The 25,648-nt window shown below is 39.4% G+C and overlaps 2 protein-coding genes across 4 annotated transcripts; both read left to right on the top strand.

The window, feature by feature from the left end:
- Nucleotides 1-5,922: 5,922 nt before the first annotated feature.
- Nucleotides 5,923-7,137, top strand: LOC133151554 (myeloid-associated differentiation marker homolog). Its single transcript, XM_061274691.1, has 2 exons — nt 5,923-5,993; nt 6,269-7,137. The coding sequence occupies exons 1-2, from the start codon at nt 5,959-5,961 to the stop codon at nt 7,095-7,097; spliced, it is 864 nt and encodes a 287-aa protein (XP_061130675.1). The 5' UTR covers nt 5,923-5,958; the 3' UTR covers nt 7,098-7,137.
- Nucleotides 7,138-8,490: 1,353 nt separating this feature from the next.
- On the top strand, nt 8,491-24,238 carry LOC133151225 (testis-expressed protein 2-like). Of its 3 annotated transcripts, XM_061274064.1 has the most exons (14): nt 8,530-8,565; nt 8,860-8,922; nt 9,058-9,149; nt 14,606-16,109; nt 16,233-16,433; nt 16,915-17,218; nt 17,392-17,615; nt 18,562-18,726; nt 19,806-19,905; nt 21,602-21,719; nt 22,283-22,396; nt 23,461-23,676; nt 23,793-23,913; nt 24,054-24,238. In XM_061274064.1, the coding sequence occupies exons 1-14, from the start codon at nt 8,545-8,547 to the stop codon at nt 24,195-24,197; spliced, it is 3,387 nt and encodes a 1,128-aa protein (XP_061130048.1). In that variant the 5' UTR covers nt 8,530-8,544; the 3' UTR covers nt 24,198-24,238. The 3 variants fall into 3 exon arrangements, with proteins under 3 accessions (XP_061130049.1, XP_061130050.1, XP_061130048.1); XM_061274065.1 differs by lacking the exon at nt 8,860-8,922 and having other exon boundaries at nt 8,491-8,565; XM_061274066.1 differs by lacking the exon at nt 8,860-8,922 and having other exon boundaries at nt 8,491-8,629.
- Nucleotides 24,239-25,648: the final 1,410 nt, after the last annotated feature.

The raw sequence follows: 25,648 nt of genomic DNA, 5'->3' as shown, positions 1-25,648 counted from the left end.
CGAACCAGCACCCTCCTAACTTTGAGGCGGTCGTGCTAACCAGTGTTCCACCGAGCCACCCTATTTATTTATTTATTTATTTATTTATTTATTTATTTATTTATTTATTTATTTATTTATTTATTTATTTATTTATTTATTTATTTATCTATCTATCCCTCATCTATATCCATCCATCCATCCATCCATCCACCCATAATAAAATGAAAATTACATTTATTTACCTATTTACATTTATTTTTTTCATTCATTTTTACAATTTACTTTTTTATTTTACATGTCAAAGTTGAAATGAAACAGTATCAGTAATCGTGCTGTGTCCAAGTATTTTGCGTGTAGAGGGGTTCTCCATAATCTTTTTTTATCTCGGGCTCCCAGGGGGTCGAGAAATGTCCCTGTTCGTTAGTATCCTGTGATGCATAATGATTTGAGTCGGGAAATGCACTTCAACCTATTGACCAGCAGGGAGCAGCACTAGCAACAACCTTGTCGTCACAGTTTTAACATTAACAGGATCTGAAGACTAGATTCGTGTAGTGTTTAGGACTGTCACTTTTTTCCACAATGTGAATAAGCTGTAACGAAATAGAATCAGTAAAAGTATCTTGTGGTACAAAACTATAATGGCTGATATATCTATGTAAATTATAAATGAAAAGAGAAGTAGAAAATATATTCAAATGTGTCTGTTGAAAAATAAGTATTGACAATTAAATTATTAAACTAATGCAATAAATAATAATATTAATATTAATAACATTTATTATGATTTTCTGATGTAGGAATGTAGGAGCTTTATTTATGTTTTTGTACACAGTCAAAGACACACCTAAATCTACAATCATTTACAAACAGAGCACTTAAAATCTAAAATCTGGGGTGCGCATTATACATGGATACAATTTTTTTTTTTTTGAAGAAGAAGAAGAAGAAAATCATGGTACAACAATTTTTGAAGAAAATCTTGTCACGGATGGAGTGTGGAAAGGAGCGGGGCGACCAAGTGCAGCTTGGACCAGGGTTTATTGGAGGAACTCAAAACACAGACTTGGTAAACTAATTGTGATAAATAACTGGAACATCACTCAAATATTGGTGATCCCGTTGAGAGTCTCACATATTTCTTCGCTATCGAGTTTGCTACTGCATGCGTCATACTGACCGGCAGAATAACATCCGGTTGTTCCCAAAGATGATCTTTTTTCTGAAATAACTTTACGTTTACGGACTTAAGTAACCCGGCCGGGTCATACCAAAGACTATAAAAATGCGACCCATTGCCTCCCTGCTTGGCACTCAGCATTAAGGGTCGGAATTGGGAAGTTAGATCACCAAATGATTCCCGAGCGCGGCGCCGCTGCTGCTCACTGCTCCCCTCTCCCCCAGGGGATGGATCAAAATCACACGGGGATGGGTCAAATGCAGAGGACAAATTTCACCATACCCAGATGCGTGTGTGACGATCATTGGGACTTTAAAAAATAAAAAAATAAAAATAAAAATTTGGGTGCGTATTATACATGGGTACAGGCTTTTTCTCAGCATCGACATGCCATTTTTAGGGTGCGTATTATACATGGGGGCGCATTATACATGGAAAAAACGGTATTTAACAGTAAAACTTGACCTTTGGCAATTGTCTGTGAGGCCGGAAAAAGCGTCAACCACGCCACACTGGTGACACTCGTCTGGGTGTGTTGTGCAGATTCTGTGCGTTTTGGGAAATAAAAGCATGGCGAGTGGTCTGTTCATTCTTCCTTGAAAAATCAGAAACAGGATTAATATGATGAATCAAGACTGTTATATTCCTGCTAAGTTCAAAACAAACCTTTACAATGGTTTGTTGTAAGTCCTAGTTTACATTTCATATGCATGTTGTAGTTTTTTATCTTTTCCAAATTTTGAATTCTTAGACTGTTGAGGGACTGTTGAGGGACTGTTTGTGTGACTTTTTATAAATTGAATCCAATTCAATAAAAAATGTGTGTGTATATGTTAATAGATGGATCAGAAAAAAACATCCATGGGATTTTTTTTTACAATAAATAAAATGCTTGATTGAGTTAATGTAAAAAACATGTAATTAATCGCGATTAAATACTTTAATCGCTTGACAGCAGACAGAAAGGGGGATGGGGGAGATCTGGATTTAAAAACATTTACAGGACGACTTCAGCTCTGAAGACATCGTATTCCATTATCACAGTCCCCGAGTTTCTCCTTGTCTGCAAACATTCAGCCCCATTTGGTTTTCAGTTGGTAAAATGCTGTTTTAGTGTTTGTGAACACTGGGTGGGGCTAGATGTGTGCACACAAAATCCATTTGGTAGAGCAGGAGGAGTGACAAATACATTCCTCATATACAGTGAATGACAAAACTTCTAGGATCTTTTTGTTTTTAAAAGAAAATCTAAAACAAATCCACACCAATAAAACTTAGAATGAGGAAAACTTCTGTAGCATTCAAATCTGATCTCTCAGCTCATTAATTCTTTGTTGATATGTCTAAAGCCAATGGATTTACAAACCCATCTAGTGGCAAAGAGCGGAACTACGAAACTAGTGTCCTGTGCGACACAAACGTGTTGGGTTAATTTAAAGGGGAAAAATGTTTAAGTTGTTCAAGTTGAGATGGGTGTGAATCCCAAGACAAACATACCGAAATTCGATTGTGCGTCTTCTGCCACAGCTTCTCAATGCTTTGACAGTCACTTTGAAGTAACCACCCAAAGCGCGTCCATGAGGGCTCCTGCATTGAACTGACGCTACGGTCCATGTGCGAGCTCCCTGGGCTGCCTACCAACTGGATTTGAATGAAAGACTCAAACTGGAACACCCTGCAGAACAACTTCAATGGCACTGTCATCGTGGGCTCCGACACAAAAATCTGGCCCGTCCAACCGGACTTTGAGGGCCACATAGAAAGTCCAGGCCTGCGCAGTGAAATGCAGTTCAGAGTTGCATTGCAGTTCAATGAGCTCCATTTGAAGTACAGGAGGGGCATCTTGCACATTAAAGGAGAAAGGGTCCACAAAAAATTGAAGTGTGGCTCTGTGGGTCTTGACGTCTGCAAATCTGTGGTCAAATTCCTTCTGTAGCTTCAAAATGACATCCACATACTTCTCACACTGTATCCATGAGTGCCTTGCATGCTAGGAAATGGCAAAGGTTTGGCAGAGAATGCTCTCACATTGTCATAGACAGCACTGGCAAGTTGTCCCTGGCCTTGTAACTAATTGTTCAGTACATTAAACCCATGTGTAATATGAACAAGAAAAGCTAAGTCCATGAGCCATTTGGGATCACTTAGCAGAAGAACAGCAACCCCATCGTTCTTTATGAAGGCTTTCACTTCTGCTCTCAACTCAAAAAAATCTCTTCTATATGTTTCCTCTGCTGAGCCATTGTACTTCGGTGAAGTAGAGCACATCCCCCTATTCTGACTCCACGGAACCTTTTTGCGGGATCTGATTTGGTTGATGCATTTCATATCGACAGACATCACATTGTCAAACTTCAGGAATTTGCTACAAAGGGCCGGCTGACGGATAATGCAGTGCAGAGCAATGGCCTCCTCCACACTCTCCTCTTTCAGTTTTTTTTTTTTTTTAACAAGTGCCCCCAGTCCATCTTTCCTGCCATTGATGGCGCTCCATTGGTTGTTATTCCAACAAACCTCTTCCAGAGCAAACTAGCAGTTTCAATGACATCACACAGCTGGTGAAATATCTCCTGAGCAACTCCTCTGTGACTTCAAAACTGTCAGCAACACCACGGACATAGATTGCGAGCTGGGGGGTGCCGGTGACGTCTGTGGTCTCATCAAGAGCGACTGAGTATTCGCTGAAATACTTGAAATCAAACGTCACTTCACAGGTCAGAAACGTGCCCTGCCACAGTGTTCCATCTCGGTCTGTCCTCTCTGGCTTTATCTCCAAAACACCTAAGATGCGCTATCCCTCTGATGCCCTCGTTTCTGATCCTATCTGCATCTCTCCCAAAGAGAACCTTAGCTTCTTCATCACTGCCTCCTCCAGCTCTGTCTTCTGTCTTTTCCTCAGTGCCACTGTCTCTAAACCATACAGCAGCGCTGGTCTCACCACTGTGTTGTACACCTTTCCCTTCATTTTTGCTGATTCTTTTTTATCACACATCACCGTTTGTTAAACCAACCAGGCATACGAACGCACACATAGAAAATAAAAGTACCACAGAACAGGTTTCTATTCCTTAGGGACTGTGCACTATAGAGTAATAAAAATGACAAAATAGAGTATCTTTTTTTATTCCACTTAACACTGATGCACAAACTTGAAGTGCCAATGTGCAGTCTTTTTGGCCATCTAGCGTTGAAACATTAGAATGCAGTGACCTAAGTTGACACACATGCACACATGCATTTTGAAGCAAGAGACCACACTTGACAGGGTTATCACCAGATTTTTCAGCAGAAGTGCATACATAATGTCATCACAAGCGACTTATAGCATTCATCTAATGAATGAATAAAATCAGTGCATTGCAATTGTTACATATGATGTTGTCATTTATCCAGAAAATTTCGGATTTCTTTGATTGTCTCCTCCAGGAGAAAGATGGCAACGAAACATGTTAGGGTCCTGTACGGTGAGGGATGAGCCATGTAACGTAATTCCCAATCACTAGATCTAGGATTATATTTAAAAAATATGTTGGTTGATTGATTGATCAATTGATCGATTGATTGATTGATTGAACATATTTTTAAAAAAAAACTATCACAAAATGTATTGGTGGGTTTTACTTTTTAAAACTAATGAACGTTGAAAAATCAAAACATTTGACACACTGTCTCTTTAAAGAGAGACAGTAAGTGAGAATTAAGTGAGAATTCAGTTATACGTAGTTGCCAGGCTTTCCTTGGTCACATTTATTTTAATGTAATGTTGAGTTGGAAACTTACGAGAGCTTCTTTAGTAGATGGATTGAAGAATGTGTTATTTTCCATCACTTTTGCTGTCCACAATCCCTCCTCCTCCAGTTAATGTAAAAATATTTAAATGAGGTCTAGTACAAGTTCGGTGACGCACTGGGTAGCACGTCCGCCTCACAGTTAGGAGGGTGCGGGTTCGATTCCACCTGCGGCCCTCCCTGTGTGGAGTTTGCATGTTCTCCCCGGGCCTGCGTGGGTTTTCTCCGGGCACTCCGGTTTCCTCCCACATCCCAAAAACATGCTTGGTAGGCCGATTGAAGACTCCAAATTGTCCCTAGGTGTGAGTGCGAGTGCAAATGGTTGTTTGTCTCTGTGTGCCCTGCGATTGGCTGGCAACTGGTTTAGGGTGTCCCCCGCCTACTGCCCGATGACGGCTGGGATAGGCTCCAGCCCTCCCGCGACCCCCATGGGGATTAAGCGGTTCAGAAAATGGATGGATGGATGGATGGATGGATGGATGGATGGATGGATGGATGGATGGATGGATGGATGGATGGATGGATGGATGGATGGATGGATGGATGGATGGATGGATGGATGGATGGATGGATGGATGGATAGTACAAGTTAGGCACGTACCATTTAACAGATGAACTGTATTGTGGATACAGAACATTTTCTTAATATCCACAAAACACATACTGCTCCTACTGAAACACGATAAAGTATGTAAAGATCATTTTAGACTGGTTGTGGATTTACTGTATGATATTTTACGGCTGATTATTTTTACACTATAAATTGCTCTTTATTACGTTAACAAAGAAGCTGTGATAATATTTTATTATTACTAGTTCCACTGAGAGAAAAAAGCTGCATTTCATGAGAAGCAAAAGCTGTAGGAATATAACTGTTTGCATTACCTTTTATTGTGGCCCTCTGCACCTTCCTTTTGTGAGAATGTGCACTGTTGAAACCTCAAAAAAGGAAGTAGGCGTGACTTATTTTGACAGACTGTGATGCACAACATATAGAGTACACATTCCATGATGTACGTTGTTGGTGAAAGGGCTGGTGTAAAGTAAGAGACTATTATATTTTTACTGAACTTTTTCTACATTTGAATTTGTTATCTCGACAGACTTGTTTTTCTCTGGAACTCTGAATTGGATCAACATTTTTGAAGGTCATATTGCTTGGTTAACAACAAGATTTTCTGAGACTGAGAAATATTTCAAGCTACTAAGGAAATAGTGACTCCGAGCTGTTGCCTAGCAACACTACATTTAACTTTGTTGCAATGCCTGTGATTGTACTCGAGGCCCGAGACTTTGCAAGTCCTCTTTTTTTGGTGAGGTCATGGGAGGTGTTATCCAGTTGCACTACCTTCAGTCTGGTGAGTGCACTGGAGTCATCAGAGCTAACCAAGAATCAGCTGCATCTTCAACACCTCCCCACCATCAAGACCTTCTGCATATTTACCTGGTGCTTCTTCTTCACACTTACCCTGCTGATCCACATTCTCAGCACCATCCAGTTTCACAGCCTCCTTCCAGTGTCCTGGAAAAACCTGACTGTGACTGTGGCAGTTTTGGGATCGCTGATGTGTCTCAGTGCCTTTATAGTTTTTCCATGGCTCATTATGGAGCACCAAACGGCCTGGCCACGTCCTGTGGCAGCCGTCATAACATCAGGCCTCACTTTTCTCGCCTACATCTTGGAAACCTACTTTCTATGCTCCCAGGTCCAGGAACAAAGAGGTTTCTTGGGCAGTCTACCTGGTCTTTTCAAGATTGTGGAACTGTGGGGTGGTTTTCAGATGATTCCTTTGTTTGTGGAAGCAGATTATGGCCCAAATCGCTGGCAGCGGTGGATGTCTGGAACGTCATATGGTGTCTGTATCCTCATGTCTCTTGTCACCCTGGTAATAATATTGAGTGAATTTGCAGGAAAATGTCATGTTCCTTTTGACAGATTAATGGTTGTTTTCACGATAATTGGAATGCTGCTATACATGGTAGCTACAGTGATTTGTTTTGGCAAGATACCACACCTAAAAAACAGTGCCAACAAAAGTTCAGAGTTAGTTATAATGGAGATAGTTGTTGCTTGTATCACACTGGTATGTTATACCGTGGACCTTACATTCTCTATTAAAACTTTGTGTGACAGGCTTCACACATGAATTAACTCTTTATGTTAAATGTAAGTGGTAATATATTTTTCTGAGTGTTAAAAATGTTGATATGAAATGATTTTGTAACCTTTAACATGTTGATTTAATGTAACAAGGACTTAAGTTGTATTCTAGTAAAATTTCACCTTGCACCTTGACCTACAACCTTAAGCATCTTATTTTACACATAATTCCCCTTGTAAATGAGGTATCGAACTGTCCGTCTGTGCGTCCGTGCGTCGTTCTGTCCATCCATCCATCCATCCATCCATCCATCCATCCATCCATCCATCCATCCATCCATCCATCCATCCATCCATCCATCCATCCATCCATCCATCCATCCATCCATCCATCCATCCATCCATCCATCCATCCATCCACACAACAATCATCCATTCTGGACAAAAGATAATTAACAAAATTATCATGGGCTTTTAGGAACTGGTACAGGGTTGGTGTGCTACCAAATCTGTACACTAGATGACAACATTTACATTGAAATGATGGATTGTGATGCGCCTTGCCAAACGTCAATGTTCATTTATACAGTGATCCCTCGCCACGTCACGCTTCACATATTGCGGCCTCAGATTATTTTGTATTTTTCTATTCTTTGTCGCTGGGACAAAATACAAAACCCTACACTGTAATGTTAAGAGCCGTCGATCTGAATCTTTTTCAGTTTTGTGCCCCTGATGAAATATTTTTTCAGCCAAGGGTTAACCAGGGTTGTTTGAAAGTCAAAGACCTAAAACTGAGTGCTGTGCCATCATATTCTGATGTATTAAACTTTAGAACTTGTACATTGGTCTCACGAACTATTTGGAAAAATATATCTGTGAAGAAAAAAAATAATAATGAAATATTAGATCTGTGCATCAAACTGTAATCAACATAAAGTGTCTTTTTGGGATCACAATGTATTATAGACTTGTTCTAAAATGAAATCATTAACTTTATTTCAAATTAAGTATTCAAGGAAGTGACTAGATGCTACAGTGGAATATGACAAGGTGGGTCTGCTCATGGGGATTCTGGGCTTTTCAAATAGGGAAATTAAAGAGCCAACTGAATATAAGATTATTTTCGTGAATTTATATTTCCATGAAATATTTACATAATTCGAGATATTTTAAAGGATATTTGTATTGATGCTACTTGTTAGATATATTACAGAATGGTATACGCATCCCTTGTTTCAAGTACTACGGGTTTTGATTATTTTTATTAATTATTTTTGAGTGTTTTTGTTCACATCTGCCTCATCTGTTCTAGACTCTCTAAGTAGCTTTTTCGAAACATCGCTCGAAGCGATTTGAGCTCACGGTGAGTCTTTGATCAATACTCGGTGCTTGACTAGTTTGGCCTTTCCAACATCCAGTGTTTTTTTTTCTATAAGGAATTGAGTCAGTTGTCAACAGGCTAAGCAAGACGGTGAACAGTTGGGCAGCTGATGACATTTGCACGAATTGTGGTACGGAACAATTTTGGATTCGGTCACGTTTTGTTTGACATTTGAATCAACTTGGTCACCCGCGGTAAGCTATTCTTTGTTGTTTTGTTTTTTAACAAGCCTGTTCTAGCACTAGTGTCGAGGTAACAACCTTTGACCAACACGGGGATTTAAGTTGAACCGAGCTAACCACTTTCTCTTTCACGTGTTGTCTAACCGCACGTTTGAGCTAAAGACTTGAGGAAGAATGGCAGTTGACGTTGGTGTTACAATCGGTTTGATTAACCATGTGATCCTTGCCTTATATTTGTTAAGAGTTCAAGAAGACATTTGAAGCCGGATTATCCAAAATTACCACTCCTTCGAGTTGGAACACGGGTAATAACAGCTGCCAGTGTTTGCACTACGCTTGCTAAGTTAACAACACTAACCCATTATGTGGCTATTACTGTCCATGAGTTAAATGTGTGTTTTTGTTTTTACGAACACATTTTTTGGGGTGATATTTTACAGAAGTCGCCTGAATATCATGAACATTTGAAACTTGACTCTGCGCTGGGCAGATGTACGTCCCCTGCTGGATTGAATGGCACTGAGAATACAAGGTAAGCACTTTGCCAGTAAATGTGAACTCATCGATCGGTTTCCTGAGCTACAAATGACCTTATGTGAGGACAAAGTCCAGCAGGCTAGAGAACGTGACTCAGAGTGGAATAAATCTAGTAGGAAACTGAGTAGGATGAAAATACTAATAAATACACACACAAGTATTTCTTAGAATCCAAATGCATATTAAGGGATAAAGTACATAACATACAGTACATCTTCATACAGACTGTAAAGGATACGGATGGAAAGTAAAGATGTGCATGGAACTTTTGGAAATGCAATAGGCAAAGTAGCTCTCCAGAAACATAGCCTCAAGGCGATTACTCAAATATGTAGAAAGTTGCAGACCTCGGGGACTAATGAGAATAAACCTCTCTCCTACACATAGTTCTCCTTAAACCAAATCTTAAATGGGTTTAAAAGTGTGGATAGTAAATAGGAGAAAGGTGTTTTGCAGGTTTATTTGCTAATAAACCGCCTTGCGAGGTTTTTATTTAGAAACTCAGCCCACCCTTCAACAGACGATCAGGTTTCTGCTTCTCCTATACATTTAATACAAGTTCTACTGTCACCTTCTGCCCAGACAACCCAACCTACATTTTTCTAACTATTTTTCTCAATGGCTATTTTTGATTGATTTTTGGCTGTAAAATCCAGTTTTGTCCATCATGTAAAATCTTTTAGCTTTAGGATCAATTTAAGTTTTTGTAAAGTACTTTGTTAAAGCAAAAAGTGCTGAATAAACATGTATTGTATTGTCCATAAAAAGATCAAATAAATGTGTATTTGCGGAAATAACACACTAGTATGGAATAGTTACGAGCTTTGAAAAAACCAAAACGAGCGAAAAGAAAAACCAAAACTAATCCTCTTAATTCCTTCTAGGCTAGCTTTCTGTTTTCAGATATTGATTGAACTGACCTACTGAGAGCTGCACACACACACACACACACACACACACACACACACACACACACACACACACCTCTCACAGCACTCTCTCAATTGTGACTGCACAAACAAATTGCTGCGTAGCTGTAGATGAGGCTTGTCATAATTAGCTATTCTTCAGTTAATTTGTGGTATTTTACTTAGCTGTAGGGCAGTGCTTCTCAAATAGTGGGGGCGCGGTGCTATTCCCGGGGGGGCGCGTGTGACCCTGGGGAACTGGCTTTTTTTTTTGGCAGTACTAGAATAAAGTGTAATTATAATAATAAATAATTAATAGGTTTGGCCCCCACATTGAGGTCATGATGGTGAAAGGAGCAATATTGTAAATTTGGTGATGATCTGTGTTCCCATTTTTGTGTCTAGTTTTGTATTTGCCCAAATAATCTCCCTCTCTACCATCTAATGCATGGCGACAAAAAAGCCCACTGCCTGTCAGGCGGGCCACGGGAGTTCATTGCGCTGCCTGCTTCCTGATTCGAAATGAGATGTCCACGGGATCCACTCGGCCAGTAGACAGCGCCTGATTGTAACAAATCTGAGTCATTCTCACAATTTTGTTTTTGTTTAGTGCCATCTTCTGCACTGTTAAAAATAGACTTGTGTCTCACCTGGTTAGAAAAAAAAAGGGAAAACAAATCAAACACCTGCGGCTGCAAGAAAGGGTGTGGGTAGCCTATGTTATGAGCGGCAGGCGAGAAGCAATGTCACAGGTTGATTCCTCGAGACAATGCAATGGTGGCTTGTCCAAATGATTGATTGAATCAGATCTGTTGATGAATGTGAGTTAAATATAATTGTGGGCCCAGCATTAAATGTCATCTTGTCGAAGTTGGAGTGCATGCTATCTAGCAACAGTTGAAATACCGAACTTGGTGTGTGGTTTGTTTGAAAGGCAAACAGCTGCGTCTGCTTCTTGAAATGCTGTAAAACAGGTAGAGGCAGTTTTGTGTTCTCTTGTTTGTTGAATGTTTTTACAAGTCAGGCTTAGGCAACACTTTAAACATCTGGTATAGAGCTGAATAGATTTATTCATTCTTTTCAGGGTTCTTTTGAAAAAAACCAAACTCAACCTTCTCCCCACTCGTTTTTGTATCATGTAACTTTGTTCAATCATTATAATTTTGTTATCATAAAAGACAGTATTCATACTGAGGACAAGCGGTTCTGAAGTTGAATGAATGAATGCACGTAAGCCTTTTTTCTTTATTTTTATAAATCGTGATTTTTTTTTTAATAGTCCTTATCCCTTCACATACCCACAATTGACAATATTAACGTTATCCCTGATCTTATCCTGCAGGAAGGCAAGAAAACGCAACAACAAAAAGCCATCTGGGGTCAAATAAGAGACCTTGAGATGGGACTGCAGAAGGGTTCATCCGCCTTTCAGGATGACCAGGTTACAATGGATGCCAACATTTAAGACATAGTATAATACTAGACAAAAGTAGCTATGAAAATAATGTAAAAGTCCATTCAATCACGTAAAGCGCTTCAAGAGTACGTCTAGAGCGAAGTGGGTCCCCGCCCAATTTGTCAATGCAGAAATTTCCATAGCGCCGCCTTTTTGTCATCGGAGCTCGTTGCCCCCAGCCCTCGTCTGTGCCTTGTGTGCAGGGATGGTTTTTGAGTGCAGTTGGCACGACGCTATCCGTGGCCTGTGGGCTGTAGTTTGGGGACCCCCTTTTCTAAAACCTTTGTGTTTACATTCATAAAGATATCTCTTAGTTGTCTTCCCTCATGGAGTTAAAATAATCTTTCTGTCTCTATAATGCCAAATTGGCAATGTTTTGCTGGAGAGCATTTAGCCGGATCACCAGTGAACACTTTTACTCATTTAGTTTGTGCCCAGAAAGATAGTGCAGCTATCTGTTGCACAATGTAACATAACAGGTTTAAGAATTTGGAGCAGTCATTCATGAGCTACAGATGATTATTATTATTATTTTTTATTCATCCCTGCACTGTTTTACTCTGCCATGAGCTGTTTATTCACCTAATAACAATGTCGCCCTTTGTCACGCTGGTCACTCTGTTACCAAACAAGAAATGCTTTGCCCAATTACATTGCCTTGACAACAATGATGTTTTGTCATGGTTGAATGGCCATGGTGATGTATGCTCAGTTCCCATAAGATAGGAAAGAAACTTTCGCACGTACATACTACTTTTAACAAATGAAATGAGCATTGTGAAACATGCTATGTTAAGATTTTTACTTTTGCTTCTCCATGCAAAGTCCTAGTTGTTTTTTTCTTCTTCTGTGTTTATCAACAACCCTGCAAATATATGGACAATCTTTTGCCAAAAGATGAGGCAGCCTTGTTCAAATGAGAAATGTCAATATAGAAGGAAGTGGAGCCCTTCAATATCAATTCTGCTTTTACACGACAACATGCGTACTATGTACCATCCAGTGTACATATGGAGGTTCAAAATACTCATGACGGTTGAAGTACTGTATGTGGTACAATTTGGAGAAAACAGGAGAGTGATTGTTGACAAATTAGGGAGCGGTTTCTCTCTTTTGAACATGTGGTTGTTTTTAACTTGGTTGGAGGTTTCTCTTTTCTCAGCGTCTTAGTTTTGGGGGATTTAGCGGTACCTGGAAAACAATGTTTAAGCTTTTATATGCCCCGTGGTCGTCACACTACCTGTCCCCTATCTCGTTAATTCTAAGTGGGAACTTGATGGTAAATTATATCTAACAGAAATGTCATATAAAATGAATATGATTTTACCGTTAGAACCTTTGGAGTCAGAACATGCTGTAGTTTATCACTAACTTATGTCTTTATTCATAAAGTTATCATCTTCAAAGTTGCAACTAAAACATCTTCAGTCTGTTTATAATATTGCAAAAGCGCACAAAGGCTCCAATGTAAAAATACACCATTCAGTCAAATGGCCTGCAACCTTAAGCAAAAACCAATAAAGTCTGACCCTTTCTTTGAGTAAAATAATCTTTTTGTTTTTTTCAACTCATCATGCTGGTTTGATTACGTATGGTTGTTATTTGAGGAGCATGTCAAATTGTCAAGGAAGACTTTGTTGACAACGTGCCTCAATAGTTTGCCATCTTATTATGGCCACCCTAGTAGAGTGAAAATCCAAATACAAAATAACATGCTTTAACCTGTATATATCAGTTTATCATCTGTTATTTCAATAATCAGTTCACAATTGGTATAGAATTTGGCTGAAGACAGGTGACAACATGTACAAGAGAGCGCTAAAATAATAATTAAAGGGATCATCCAGCTGGGATGGCCCATCATTTTTTTAGTTTAATTATTACAAAACTTAAATGTCCCTAGCAAACTTAAATGTCACTGAAACCTCTGATCAATCGACATCAAAATTCATAAGCACATTCCTGCTCTTGTCCACTTCAACCTGTAAAACTACATAAACCATTAGCGTAATATTTTAGATTTTATGGTGATGATGATATTGGCTTCTCTTCATAGAGATCACTTTTAATGGTGATCAAATCCAGAATATTGTGCCCATCGTATATATATTGTCACAGGTTGAAGTGGATACGTGTAGAGCTGTCCATATGAATTTTGGTGGTCACTGTTTTTAGACACTAGGTGACAAGGCAGGAAACAATATTACAATGCTTGCATTCTTCCTTCAATTATGTAGTCAGGCTGAAAAGTGTAACAGAGTCCTCCCACCCATAAATAAGGGGCATCATTAAGACGTGCTAAATGTAGTTATAAACATTGCATTCAATCGCTGCTGAGTGTTTAAGTAAAGCCAAATGTTACATTTTTACTTACAGTACGGTATACAGTCAGTCCCAGTATTCTACCTAATCAAGTCTCCTCTTTAATACATACGACTAACCTCTTATACTGCTCTGAAATACATTATTTTAATTCTGTACAATTAGACATTGTATGTATATGGTATAAATGATACAAATACATGGTATCGAAGGTTATTTCAAACAATGCAAGATTTGTTTTCTTTTGGAAAGAGTTGGCTGGCAGACTTCCTACCCAGCCTTGTGACAATAAGTGGCCAATTTGTCCGTGTGAGAATAAGCCAGAATGAACTCGTACTCTCTTTTTTTCAGACAAGACACAAAAGTTCCATTATGTAATGTCATTGCCCATTAACATGTGGTACTGACATAGCCACTGTGTCACAAAGATGCCAATAATCTGAAATGGATGGAGTTGTTTGGAAACCACACCACATTTCATTGGGCCAGTTTGTCTGTCTCTAAGCTGTGTTCGTCCTCTCCTAATTAGGCAAACGGATCACTTCCTAAGACTTTATATCTGTATAACGTGTGTTTGTGCTCAAATAAAACCCTCCACATGCAACATAATGGTAACTGCATGCTGGCACCACATTGGCGATCAAACCAATTGGAGAATGTGCACAAGCAAACACTGCGGGTATCAACAACTGTATGTATTTTTAACAGTTTTACAATGATTTAATGTTTTTGCAAAACTAACGAGTGTCTTTTTCGTCTTGGCAGATTAAGTGGGAGTACTGCGATGACTAGCCGGCACCCTAGCCATGCAGAAAGCACTTACTCCACAAACAAACAACCACCCGCTTTGGCCTCTAAGCTCCATGTCCATCGATCTGACTCAAATGAGACCCTTACAATCCACTTCTCAGCTCTTGGGAAGGAGGAAGAGGAGGAGGAGGAAGAGCTGTATACAACATCGGCCTCTTCCACATCTACCACTCAGGATGAATTAAATATTGTGACAGGAGTTGAGGCTAGTGAGGAGATGTTTGAAGCACAGCAATCAGAGCCTTTAGTTGATGTGGCTCCCACATCCCACTCTATCAGACCTTCACCACTTTCCACTTCTCACACAACTTCATTGACGAATCTCGCTGAGCAAAAAGGCACAAGTTCGAATTCGTCGCCCACTAAATCTTTGAGCTTTCCCTCAGCTGATAAGTCTTTACTAAGTTTAGTGAAATCTTTTTCCTCTGACATTGAGTCTAAAGATGGAGTTTCTTCTATTCCAGCCTCCTCAACAAGGCACAGGCATCTCATGAAATCTCTGGTTAAATCTTTATCATCGGACACATCTCAGGACTCGTCAACCTATCGCCTTTCAGAGTCCCGCCTTAATCTGCAACTCTTCAAACAATTCACTCAGTCCAGGATGCAGAATGCCACGACATCAGCAGCTAGTGATTCAAAAACAGTCCCTTCTTCACCACTAGTTTCACCAGACAATCGCAGCTTCTTTAAAGTTTCAGAGGTTGAAGCACGAATTGAAGACACTAAGCGTCGTTTCTCCGAGGCCATTTATGAACCACTTCAACTTCTGAGCAAGATGATGGATGAGAAGACCAGCAGCAGCGTTAGTCGACCTAAGGCTCTACCTGCCAGTGCATCCGGACTCTGCAACCTGAATTCTGTCAATGACCAACTTGAGAGCAACAATAATGACTGCATCAAAGAGGAAGAAGGCAGTGTATTGGAGGGGGAAATTCCAAACAGTGGAACCTCTGATCCAGCCTCTGTTGCACCTTTTGAAGTTAAGAGCCCTAACAAATCATCCTCATTCCCGATATCTTTGGACAAGTGTTCCATGTCTGCTCTTGCGAAACAAGAGGATGAAGACTTTTGTATTTTGTACAGCGAGGACTTTGAATCTTGTACTACTGACACTGATGCTGATGTTGGTACTGGAACTGGTAGGCAGCCTCAAGAGCCATTAAGCGGTACTACTGAACCTTGCAGCGAGAATGAATCTGAAGATACTGAGCCCTCCCCTAGTGTTCCTCACTATACCCTTTTCATCCTTACTCTTCTGGTCTATGGGTGTTTTACATTGCCTTTGCCAGACCATGTCAGAGGGATGCTGCTTGGAGTGGCTTTAGGATTCTTTGTAGCCTTAGGAGTTGTGTGGCTGACTGGACCAAAACTTGAGAGACCGTTCAGATATTCTGCAAAATATGGGAAATCTTGGAATCTTACACAATTAGATATTAAAGAACCAGAAATCTTCAAGGTCAGTGAAAATATATTTGGAAGCTTAATATTTTCTTGATCCTAGAAAATGTCATTATTTATGCATTTATTGAAAACCCATTAAAGTCAAAACTTAAACCTGTAAAATGTTCTTCTTCTTCAGGGCTGGATGAATGAAATTACAAACTACGACCCAGAAACCTACCATGCCACATTAACACACTCTGTGTTTGTCCGCTTGGAGGGCTCCATCATCCGTCTGTCCAAACCAAACCACAATATTGCTCGACGTGCCATACACAATGAACCAAAACCAGATGTGACCTACATCAGTCAGAAGATCTATGATCTAACAAACAGCAAAGTATGTTATTGAAGGATTCCGCCATCTGCACGCACGTACACACACACACACACACGCACACGCACACACACACACACGCACACACGTCAATCATTCAAGACTGAGAGCTGCCACTTGGCTACTGAGTAATGCAAAGGGCTACCTGTTTGATACACACTTCTGAAGTAATAAAGTAATAATAGAAATATTGATGAATAAACTTCTATTCAATCAACGAGTTTTCACAATATTTAAGAAACATAAATATCAATATGCAACACTATTTCTGTAGCACTCTGCCAGTGTTTATATTTTCAGATAAACAGGCCCACTGGCTACTTGGATGTAGTTTTGGGCGCTACCCATTGTCCAGGAGTACCACATTGTTTTGTTTTTTGTTTATTTCATGCATGATCATTTTAAACTGTTTTAGCTCTTGGACTAGCTAATCTTATTTAAACTAAACACAACAACTCTTAAACCAAACCAAATCATCTTCTAGGTCCATCTCGTGCCTGAGAGCCTAGCCAGGAAACGCATATGGAACAAAAAATATCCCATCTGCATTGAACTTGGCAAACAGGATGATTTCATATCTAAAGTGGAAGGTGACCCCAGTGAGAACAGAGAAGGGACAGGAGGAACGCAAGAGCCGACCCGGCCAATGTCTTCCAGTCGAGATCTGACTCTGTATCTGTTTGGAAGGACTGGGAGGGAGAAGGAGGAGTGGTTCCAGAGATTTATGTCAGCTTCTATGCTTAAGGTGGATTTGAAGAAAGTTGCAAGTCCTGCAAGCTCCAAAAGTGGTGAGTCGAAAATATTTTCCTCAAAAACATTTTCTGTGGCTCCCGTACAACTGTAGATTTTAGTAATTGACACATTATTGTTTACATGAATATTATCCATAATAACATTTGAATATCAGATGGGACTGGAAACTGTCTATTACTCAGTCTGTTCTTTTAATTATTATCCACAGCTCTGAGCTCTCACAGTCGTAGTAGTAGTCGCAGCAGTATGGATGATGTCTTGGCATCACAGCCCAAGACAAAAGATTCCCCAACAGTAGGCAGTGCCAAAACCCACTTGTTGGACTACAATGTCTACATGGCTTCATTATTGACAAAACCAGTTGCACTCGGATCCTCAACTCCCAGCGCTGAACTCATCTGTCCCCAGAGCAGCCCTGGAGCTGAAAAGAAGGTCTCACATATTCCAATCTTCATTGTCCACTAAAAAAAAAGTTCTTTGTAAGATGACATCAGTTGTCTTATTCTTTCGGTATCTGCTTAAAATACTTTTAAGAAATAATATGTTAGATGGAAAAAATGTATACAATGATGCTTCTAAGTTTTACATACTCTGGCAGAATGTGAAATGTGTAGCATTTAAACAAGATCAGCTAAACACTTTTATTATGTCTTTTATGGGATTCATGTTAAACAATAAGTCCTTTCGGAAGAGCAGAGTCGTTTGGGGGAGAAAAAATAGGAATGAAGAAAATAACGAGATGTTCCCATTCAAACATTCACATACCTTTTAAAAATGGGGTTCGACCTCTTTAGCATCAATGAAGAACTGCAGTGTTTTGTGATATTTTTTGACGATCTTTGGCAATTCTTTAAGCTTTCCTAGTGGCTCGGTTAGTGTTAGTAAGTTCGTGCAGCTCTTTATGACGTGCACTTGGGTTTCCCCAGAGCTTATAAACTTATGGATTATGACAATCAAACAAGTTATGGTCCGCAACCTGTGTGTGAGTCAATACTATCAGGCCAAATATTCAAGGGAATCGATACTGCTCAGGGCCATGTGGTTGTCATTGTTATTTTAAAAGGACACACACACTTCTGTAATACTAATAACAAATTCATTCCATCACTATCCCCAAACCTTTCCGCATGGTCAGTGACCACCCCCGGCCCACCACAATAAAAAATAAAATAGTGAATGTTTCACAAACTCTGCCGTGGTTTGTAAAATTATCACAACTGTATGTTGCAGAGCATAGCATAACAGTTTAATCATAAGCTGTTAGAACCACATGTAAAACTATTACATCTGTATATTGCATAGCATAACAATTTAATCATGAGCTGTTTAATAACCTTACTTGTATGCAGGTTTACAACATACTATACTGTTTCTATAGCTTCAAAGCCCCACCGCAACGCAGGAACAGCTCAAGGAGGAGGCGGAGGATCCCGTTGCCTGGGTGAATGCAGCTGTTGGTCGACTCTTCTGGGATTTTTTGCGGGAGCCTTACTGGGCTGAAGTTGTCTCCAAGAAGATTCAAATGAAACTCAGCAAGATACGGGTGAGCAAATTAAGGCCTGTTGTGTCATTCTTTTTAAAAGTGCAACAAAAGTTTTGTTTTTTTGGGAGTTTAATTTTGCATTGTTTTAAGGCGTCAAAAGGGTTGTGCAAAGGATTCAGTCAGTTGTGTTTTAATTGTTTTAATCTTGCTTTTTTTTTTAATTAATTTATAGCTTGTTCACTTATTTGATAATAATAATAATTGTTTTAATCTTGAGGTCATTAAAATTGTTGTCTCAGTACCACGCTGGAAAAATGTTTTGAGCACAGACATATCCACAAGGGACTTACACGTAGAAACAAGGTGTGTTAATGTGTTGTCTCTGTATCTGTGGCATTTACAAAACTCAATTGCAATTAAGTAGAAACCTGTCAAACATAAAAACAGAATATTTGATTGGCAAATCGTTTTCAATCTAGTCAATTGAGTGCACTACAAAAACAAGATACTGTATCTTATGTTCAAATTGACCGTTTTTGGGTTTTTTTGGTCAGGAGGCACAACATTCAGTTTGAATTGGATACCTTTTAATACGTTCCACAAAAGCAGGTTACTAGTATGTTGCGTAATCTTTCCTTTCCTAATGACACCCAATCAAGCATTTGGAAACTGAGGACACTAATTGTTGAACATTTGTTGGTGGAATCTTTTCCCCAAGTGTTGCTTGATGTATCTTCAGCTGCTTAACAGTCCAGGGTCTCTCATGTCTTGTCGGCCAAGTGAGACTGACACAGGCGTCGGCACCCCGTGCTGGAAAATATGACAAAAATACACCGTAACAGAGAGACAGCGACGCTGATCATTAAGTATCTTCTGCCATGTCTTCCATACCTGGGATCAGTCTGGGTATCGGTAACTACTTAATAATTGAGCACTAGTATTGGCATCAATCGGAATAGAAGAGGTATCTGATCATCCGTTATAATAACATTCATCAGTTGCCACATTCATTACCATGTCTTTGTGGTCAGTCCGATTGAATGTGTCAAAATGTGTTTGAAAATCATCGTATTCTGTTTTCCAAATTGACAAAATCGGATTTTTTGTTTTGCAGCGAGTAATTTTGTCTTTTTTTCCAGTTGCCATACTTCATGAATGAGCTAACCCTGACAGAACTAGACATGGGTGTGGCTACACCGAGGATCCTTGGAGCATCCAATCCTTTAATTGACTACAAAGGTACGCTTAAGGAAAGAATTAAAACTGTCACCATCAATTATTCCATCTTCTTTGTCCTTTGTAAATAAAAGCACTGTTTAAAAGCTGCATTTTATATTGTTAAAGTGTTTTGTATATTTGTTTGATTTCAAACATTTAAAGTTGGGAAATTATAAAAAACAAAAAAAATTTGTGAAGGACAAAAATACTTTTCATAGCACTGTTGCACAGTCGTGTACTACGTAAAATTACAAAAAACTTGTTCACAGACCTACTTTTGAAGTTTGTCATGCAGCAGATATTCTGTCGATTAATTTCACACTTGTTCAGGCCCTCCAGAGGCCAGCTATTTGTTTACAAACATCTCTGATAGTCAATTCTCCATGTCTCATAAGTCCATACAGTTCTAGCTACCTTTGTCCCCATTGCTATCATTGTCAAATCTTTGCTTTATCTTTTTTGGCCTCAAAACAAACAGTATTTGCAGCCATAGCCCTAAACTGATGTTTGACTAGCAGATTACATAACATCCGTCTGAGAACAAACAGGCACTATGAGAAAAGTTATGGCTTTGAAAGATAATTTTTTATTACATGCTTGAATGCCAAAAGAGATCAGCAAGTACTGGTAACGCCTTTTTGCCAGCATGTGTGTCGAAGCGCTGTTACTTATGGAGGGAATGTCTGCCCTATTTGACTGTTGGTGCTAGACGGGGCCTTCGTATTTTTTTTGCGCCTGTGTTGGATAGCATTTTTCAAGACCCCGTTTTCAGCGGAAATATCAGCGCTGTTGGAAAGTCTCCGTTTGTGTGGCTGGCTGCATGGATGGCTGACAGAGCTGAGGCTGAGTTGAGAAAGAGCATCAGTGCGAATGTGTACCTCGAACTGTACCTCGGTGCTTAGTGGATCTAAATGAGACAGGAGAACTCTATCCGTCAATGCATGCTACTGCTGATTGTTTACTTTTCGAACTTAGTTTTAAGCAGACGTGTGTGTGACTTCATGCACGCATCATCATGCGTCTGATGGTGAAAGGACACTGATTCCCACTGCAAACAACCTGCTGCATATGTAGGAATAGTTATAGTTGAATTATTGCCAAGGTTTTATGTAATGTGTCACACTATTATAAATTCAGCAAAGTACAGTGATGGCTGTTATGAAATAAAGAGGTATTGTTCTACTCACAAGCTTTATGAAACTAAAACCAAATGATTCCATGTACCAACGGGACTTGTCATCTGGCCCATTGCCAAAACTATCAAAAGCTGGTTGCATAACCATGAAATTACTGTGCTTGATTGGCCAGACCCGAAGCCCTTAAAAATATGGAGTATTGCCAAGAGAATGCTGAGACACTAGACTTGATTTACTGTCGTGACCAAAGCAATCTATGCTTTCATAACATCTCAGCAGCACCAAAGGCTGGTTGCCGTCATGTCAATTTCAATCGTAACGCCTTCTTTTCAACCTTTTTCATGTTTAATACAGTAAGTCAAAGGAGCAACAACAACAAAAAAGTATTGAATTAACATGAATCTTCAGTTAAACTAACATGCATATTTGGGGACTTTGGGAGGAAACCCATGTAAACATCTGAAACATGAGCAAAAAATCAAGGCAGATCTTTTAAGCATTAATCTGCATGTTCCCCTCCAAATAGGCAACTTTCGAAATTGTACGGTCGTACCCCACTCATTTTCACTTTGCCCTCACAGGTCTGTGGTTTGACTTGGACATTTCCTACAGTGGGTCCTTCCTGATGACCCTTGAGACTAAGATGAACCTGATTCGCCTGGGCAAGGAAGGAGAAAGCCTCCGTTTCGGGGAAGATGGGTAAAGCATCCAAATGCAAATCATCACTACTTGCAAAAAGGGACTTACCTAATTGTTTCCATGTTTGATTTAATGGCTTTCCCCCCTGCATATAATATAAAAGACTACTTTTCTTTTTCAATAATCACCTGTTGTCAAGCCAACCTCACCTGTTTGTCTTGATTTCTTTGTTTCTCTATACCTTCTTTTCCTCCTATCTCTACTTTGCTGGATTCTGCTTTTATGCTGCTGTTAAATGGATACATTTCTGTTACTGGTAAGTGCTGATTGACCTCATTCAACATTCTATGCCTGTCTCATTTGGGGATGTGGAATTTATTGTCCATAAGTTTAATAAGGGCAATGGCCTTATTTCTGAATGGCATTCTTTTATTCTCAAGAACCACTTGTCATAAATGTAGAGGAATAATATGTTGAGTTAATAATAATGAATTTACAATGCACCACTATATATTTTTTAAGTCATGAAGTTGACGTTAAGTGTTGCATAACACACCTAGATGTGGTGGATAAATAAGGGGGCCTGAAGTCATTCCTTTGCATGTCTGTTGGTGGTGTGATAGGTCCAGACCCCGAACATACTGCCTGGCTGACAGTGACGAAGAGTCTTCCAGTGCAGGCTCGTCAGATGAAGAAGATGCCACTGAGCAATCAAATGAAGTTCCTGGAGCGGAAGGGTGAGGAAGGGTTTTGAAATGTATCAAATAAGCTTGTATTTGGCACTTTGTTGTGTTATACTGAAGTATTCCATAAGAAGTGAGGGATTATCTTGTGGTTTACTGCACAGTGACCCGTGTCTACCATGCTCCTGATTAATAATACTTTAGGTATCAGTCACTTGCTCTACTGCGGAACCAAAGAATTTCCTTGTCCCTTTAAACTTGAGTGATTGCCTCATCTTTTGGGCACCATGCTGCCCTCTGCTGTTTAGAAAACTCAAAGCAAAGTTCTTGTTTGCCTGTGACAATTCATTCAGGAGAGCTGTCAGGCTAGACCTGTTCTGTCTTGTTTATATATGCATGAACTGATGAAACCTGCACAGATGAGAGTCAAACAGTCCAAATGTGATCAGCTCAATGACCTCGTAAAAGTGCTCTTTTGTCTGTAATATGTAAAAGGAACCTTAATACAATAGGCAACAGTCAGGTCCCTAACAGTGATGTGCGGTGAGGTGATGATACTCTGGAGTCGGTTATAAGAATATAAACCCAGAGAACAAGATTACACTGTAAAGCATTTCAATTTGGACCTTAATTGAAACATTTCTTTTCAAAGCGTTTAATTACATTTCAATCAATGTAACAGTGTTCAACAATGCGATAGCCAAATTTTTTTTGTCTGATCTCTCTTCTCAACCGTGCACTTTCACATTCTTTTCTTGCTAATCAAAAAGCCTTGTCACACACACATTCACTACTTATATTTGACAAACTGTTGAATGAGATATGCAGTACATGTGTGATAAAACGTGTTTATTGGCACAAGGAAGACAAACAGCGACATTTTTTGTGTGAGTGCTTGCAACAACTGCCTGAGTTGACAATTTATGTGTGCATGTTTTTGAAATTTTGTCAAAAATAATTTGCAAATCTTTGTATTCTGTTTTTGTTTTACACAACGTCCCAACTTCAACGGAATTGGGGTTTGCATATTCCAACCAATCAATTCCATCCTAACATTGCATAATTGAGTGAGTAAACAAATTCCGATTTTAAAATGTCATCTTGTGATTTTTACCTAGCTATACTTTTGTTGGAGGCCACAAACCCAGCAAAATCATGCGCTTTGTTGACAAGATCACAAAGTCCAAATACTTCCAGAAAGCCACGGAGACAGAGTTCATCAAAAAGAAGATGGAAGAGGTATCCAACACGCCTCTCCTCTTAACAGTGGAGTTGCAGAAACTCCAAGGAACTCTTGCTGTCAACATACCTCCCCCGCCCAGTGACAGGATTTGGTACGTTTGTTTTCATGACCTGTGAAATAAATGTCACGCACTACAAATGTAAAACTACAGTCAGTTATCTGGCCTCTTGATATAGTAAATGTAAATTGTGTTTTTCTTTTTTTCAGGTATGGCTTTAGAAAGCCACCCCACTTGGAACTGAAGGCACGACCAAAACTGGGAGAAAGAGAAGTCACTCTGGCTCATGTTACTGATTGGATTGAGAAAAAACTGGAACAGGAGCTGCAGGTACTGATGCGTTGTATATTTGTCGCATAGCATTTAGATTTCGAACGCTCTGTTCTGCATAAGACGATGACTCGTACATAAGTCCAAATGCATGAACAATAATAATAATAATGATCTTGCTCTTTCTCATCATATTTCAGAAAATTTTTGTAATGCCAAACATGGATGATGTGTGGCTGACTATCATGCACTCAGCTATGGACCAACGAACTGCTGCTGGCCCTTCGGCTTGGTCTGCAGTGGACCAAGAGCCGTCTCACCCGGAGAGGGACAGCACCAGCTAGCTGCAAAAAAATGCCTGTTTACAATCCAGTATTCCCCCCACCCCACCTCACCCCCCACACACCCCAAAAGATAAAATACAGATGACTCAAAATGGAAGTTGGGGCCAAAATCGATAGAAGAGAAATTACTGACAAAAATACAAACTCCGTGTGTTTTCTTATCACTCAACAAAATATAAACGATCAAGATTGATACACAAATACTGTCACTAATGAGAATGTATATGCTGCTCAATTTTTTAGCATTTGTCATGTCTTTGAAGGATTTTCATGTAAAAAGGAATGTATTGGTAGAGAAAAGGCTTAATTTTAGCTCTTAGGGCGCAATCTATGACCTTGTTGCTCTACAAATATAGAAGCATTCACCAGATGTCTTAAGGCCTGCAAATAACAGGACTATTCAGGCCACGGAAAGCGAGCAGGTAATGTGTCGGGTGTTGAGGGTTAACTTTAATGTAAGCAAGTAAAAGCTCAGATTGGTGTTGATCAGGTGTTAACTAACAGTATTCATTTGTGCTGTGACTACAACCTGGATGCCACTTATGCCGATGTCCTTTATCCATCATGTCTGTATGGAAATAATGCTCAAAGGCAGATTTGAATTTACTGTGTACATTCCATACACAAGTGAACACAAGTGCAATGATATAAATGCTGCGTTGACTAATGAATGGTGTGGAAGACGTATGAAGGTCTACTGACGACTTTAACAGATCTTTTGAATGTATGTGTGGATGGTTTTGTCTTCGTTAATTTTTTGGGACTGAGGTATGCAAGTGTCTGTGCGAAGAAGTTTTCCTTTTGACATCTTGTGGTAAAAAGTATGTTTCAGTGATTATGCAGCGTAATTATCTTTACATTTATATTTAACAAACTTGTCAGCGTTGGAAGTAAATTGAGTAAGTAAGAAGTAAGTTTAAACAACTTGAACATAAAAGGCTATGCTTGCAGAGAGCTACTCACCATTTGTAAATTTGTCATTTAAGTTTGACTACTTGATGATAATACTATGGTACGTAATAGAAAAACCTCACTTGCCAAGTAAAGGCTTATCGGCAACCTTTATAGAAAATAAAATAGATATCTCATACAATGATCACCAAAGTCCTCCCATTGGGTATGAAGTGCCAGTCCTCTCTGCTAAAAAGGTACACACACGTCTATTGCAATGTATTGCTAGTTACAATTGCTACAACATATTTATAATTGTTTACAGGATTATGGTTTCTTCATTTTAAGCATACTAATGAGCTGATATTGTTTACCCGTATGCCGCAGTAGCTTTTTGGAAAGTGTTTTTACATGAGGTGGCATGTGGCTTCTGTTTTTGTCTACTTTGGAATTGATAGAATCACTGTTTCGGGGGTATATGAAGATCACAGCTATTTGTATCTCATTGTGCAATTTTTAAGGCCAAATTCAGTGATTGTGTATCTGCCTTATTTATAAAG

The sequence above is a fragment of the Syngnathus typhle genome, linkage group LG3, assembly GCF_033458585.1.
Source record: "Syngnathus typhle isolate RoL2023-S1 ecotype Sweden linkage group LG3, RoL_Styp_1.0, whole genome shotgun sequence".
Taxonomy (NCBI): domain Eukaryota; kingdom Metazoa; phylum Chordata; class Actinopteri; order Syngnathiformes; family Syngnathidae; genus Syngnathus; species Syngnathus typhle.
Note: the sequence above shows the minus strand (reverse complement) of the source record. Positions and strands in the feature narration are given on the sequence as shown.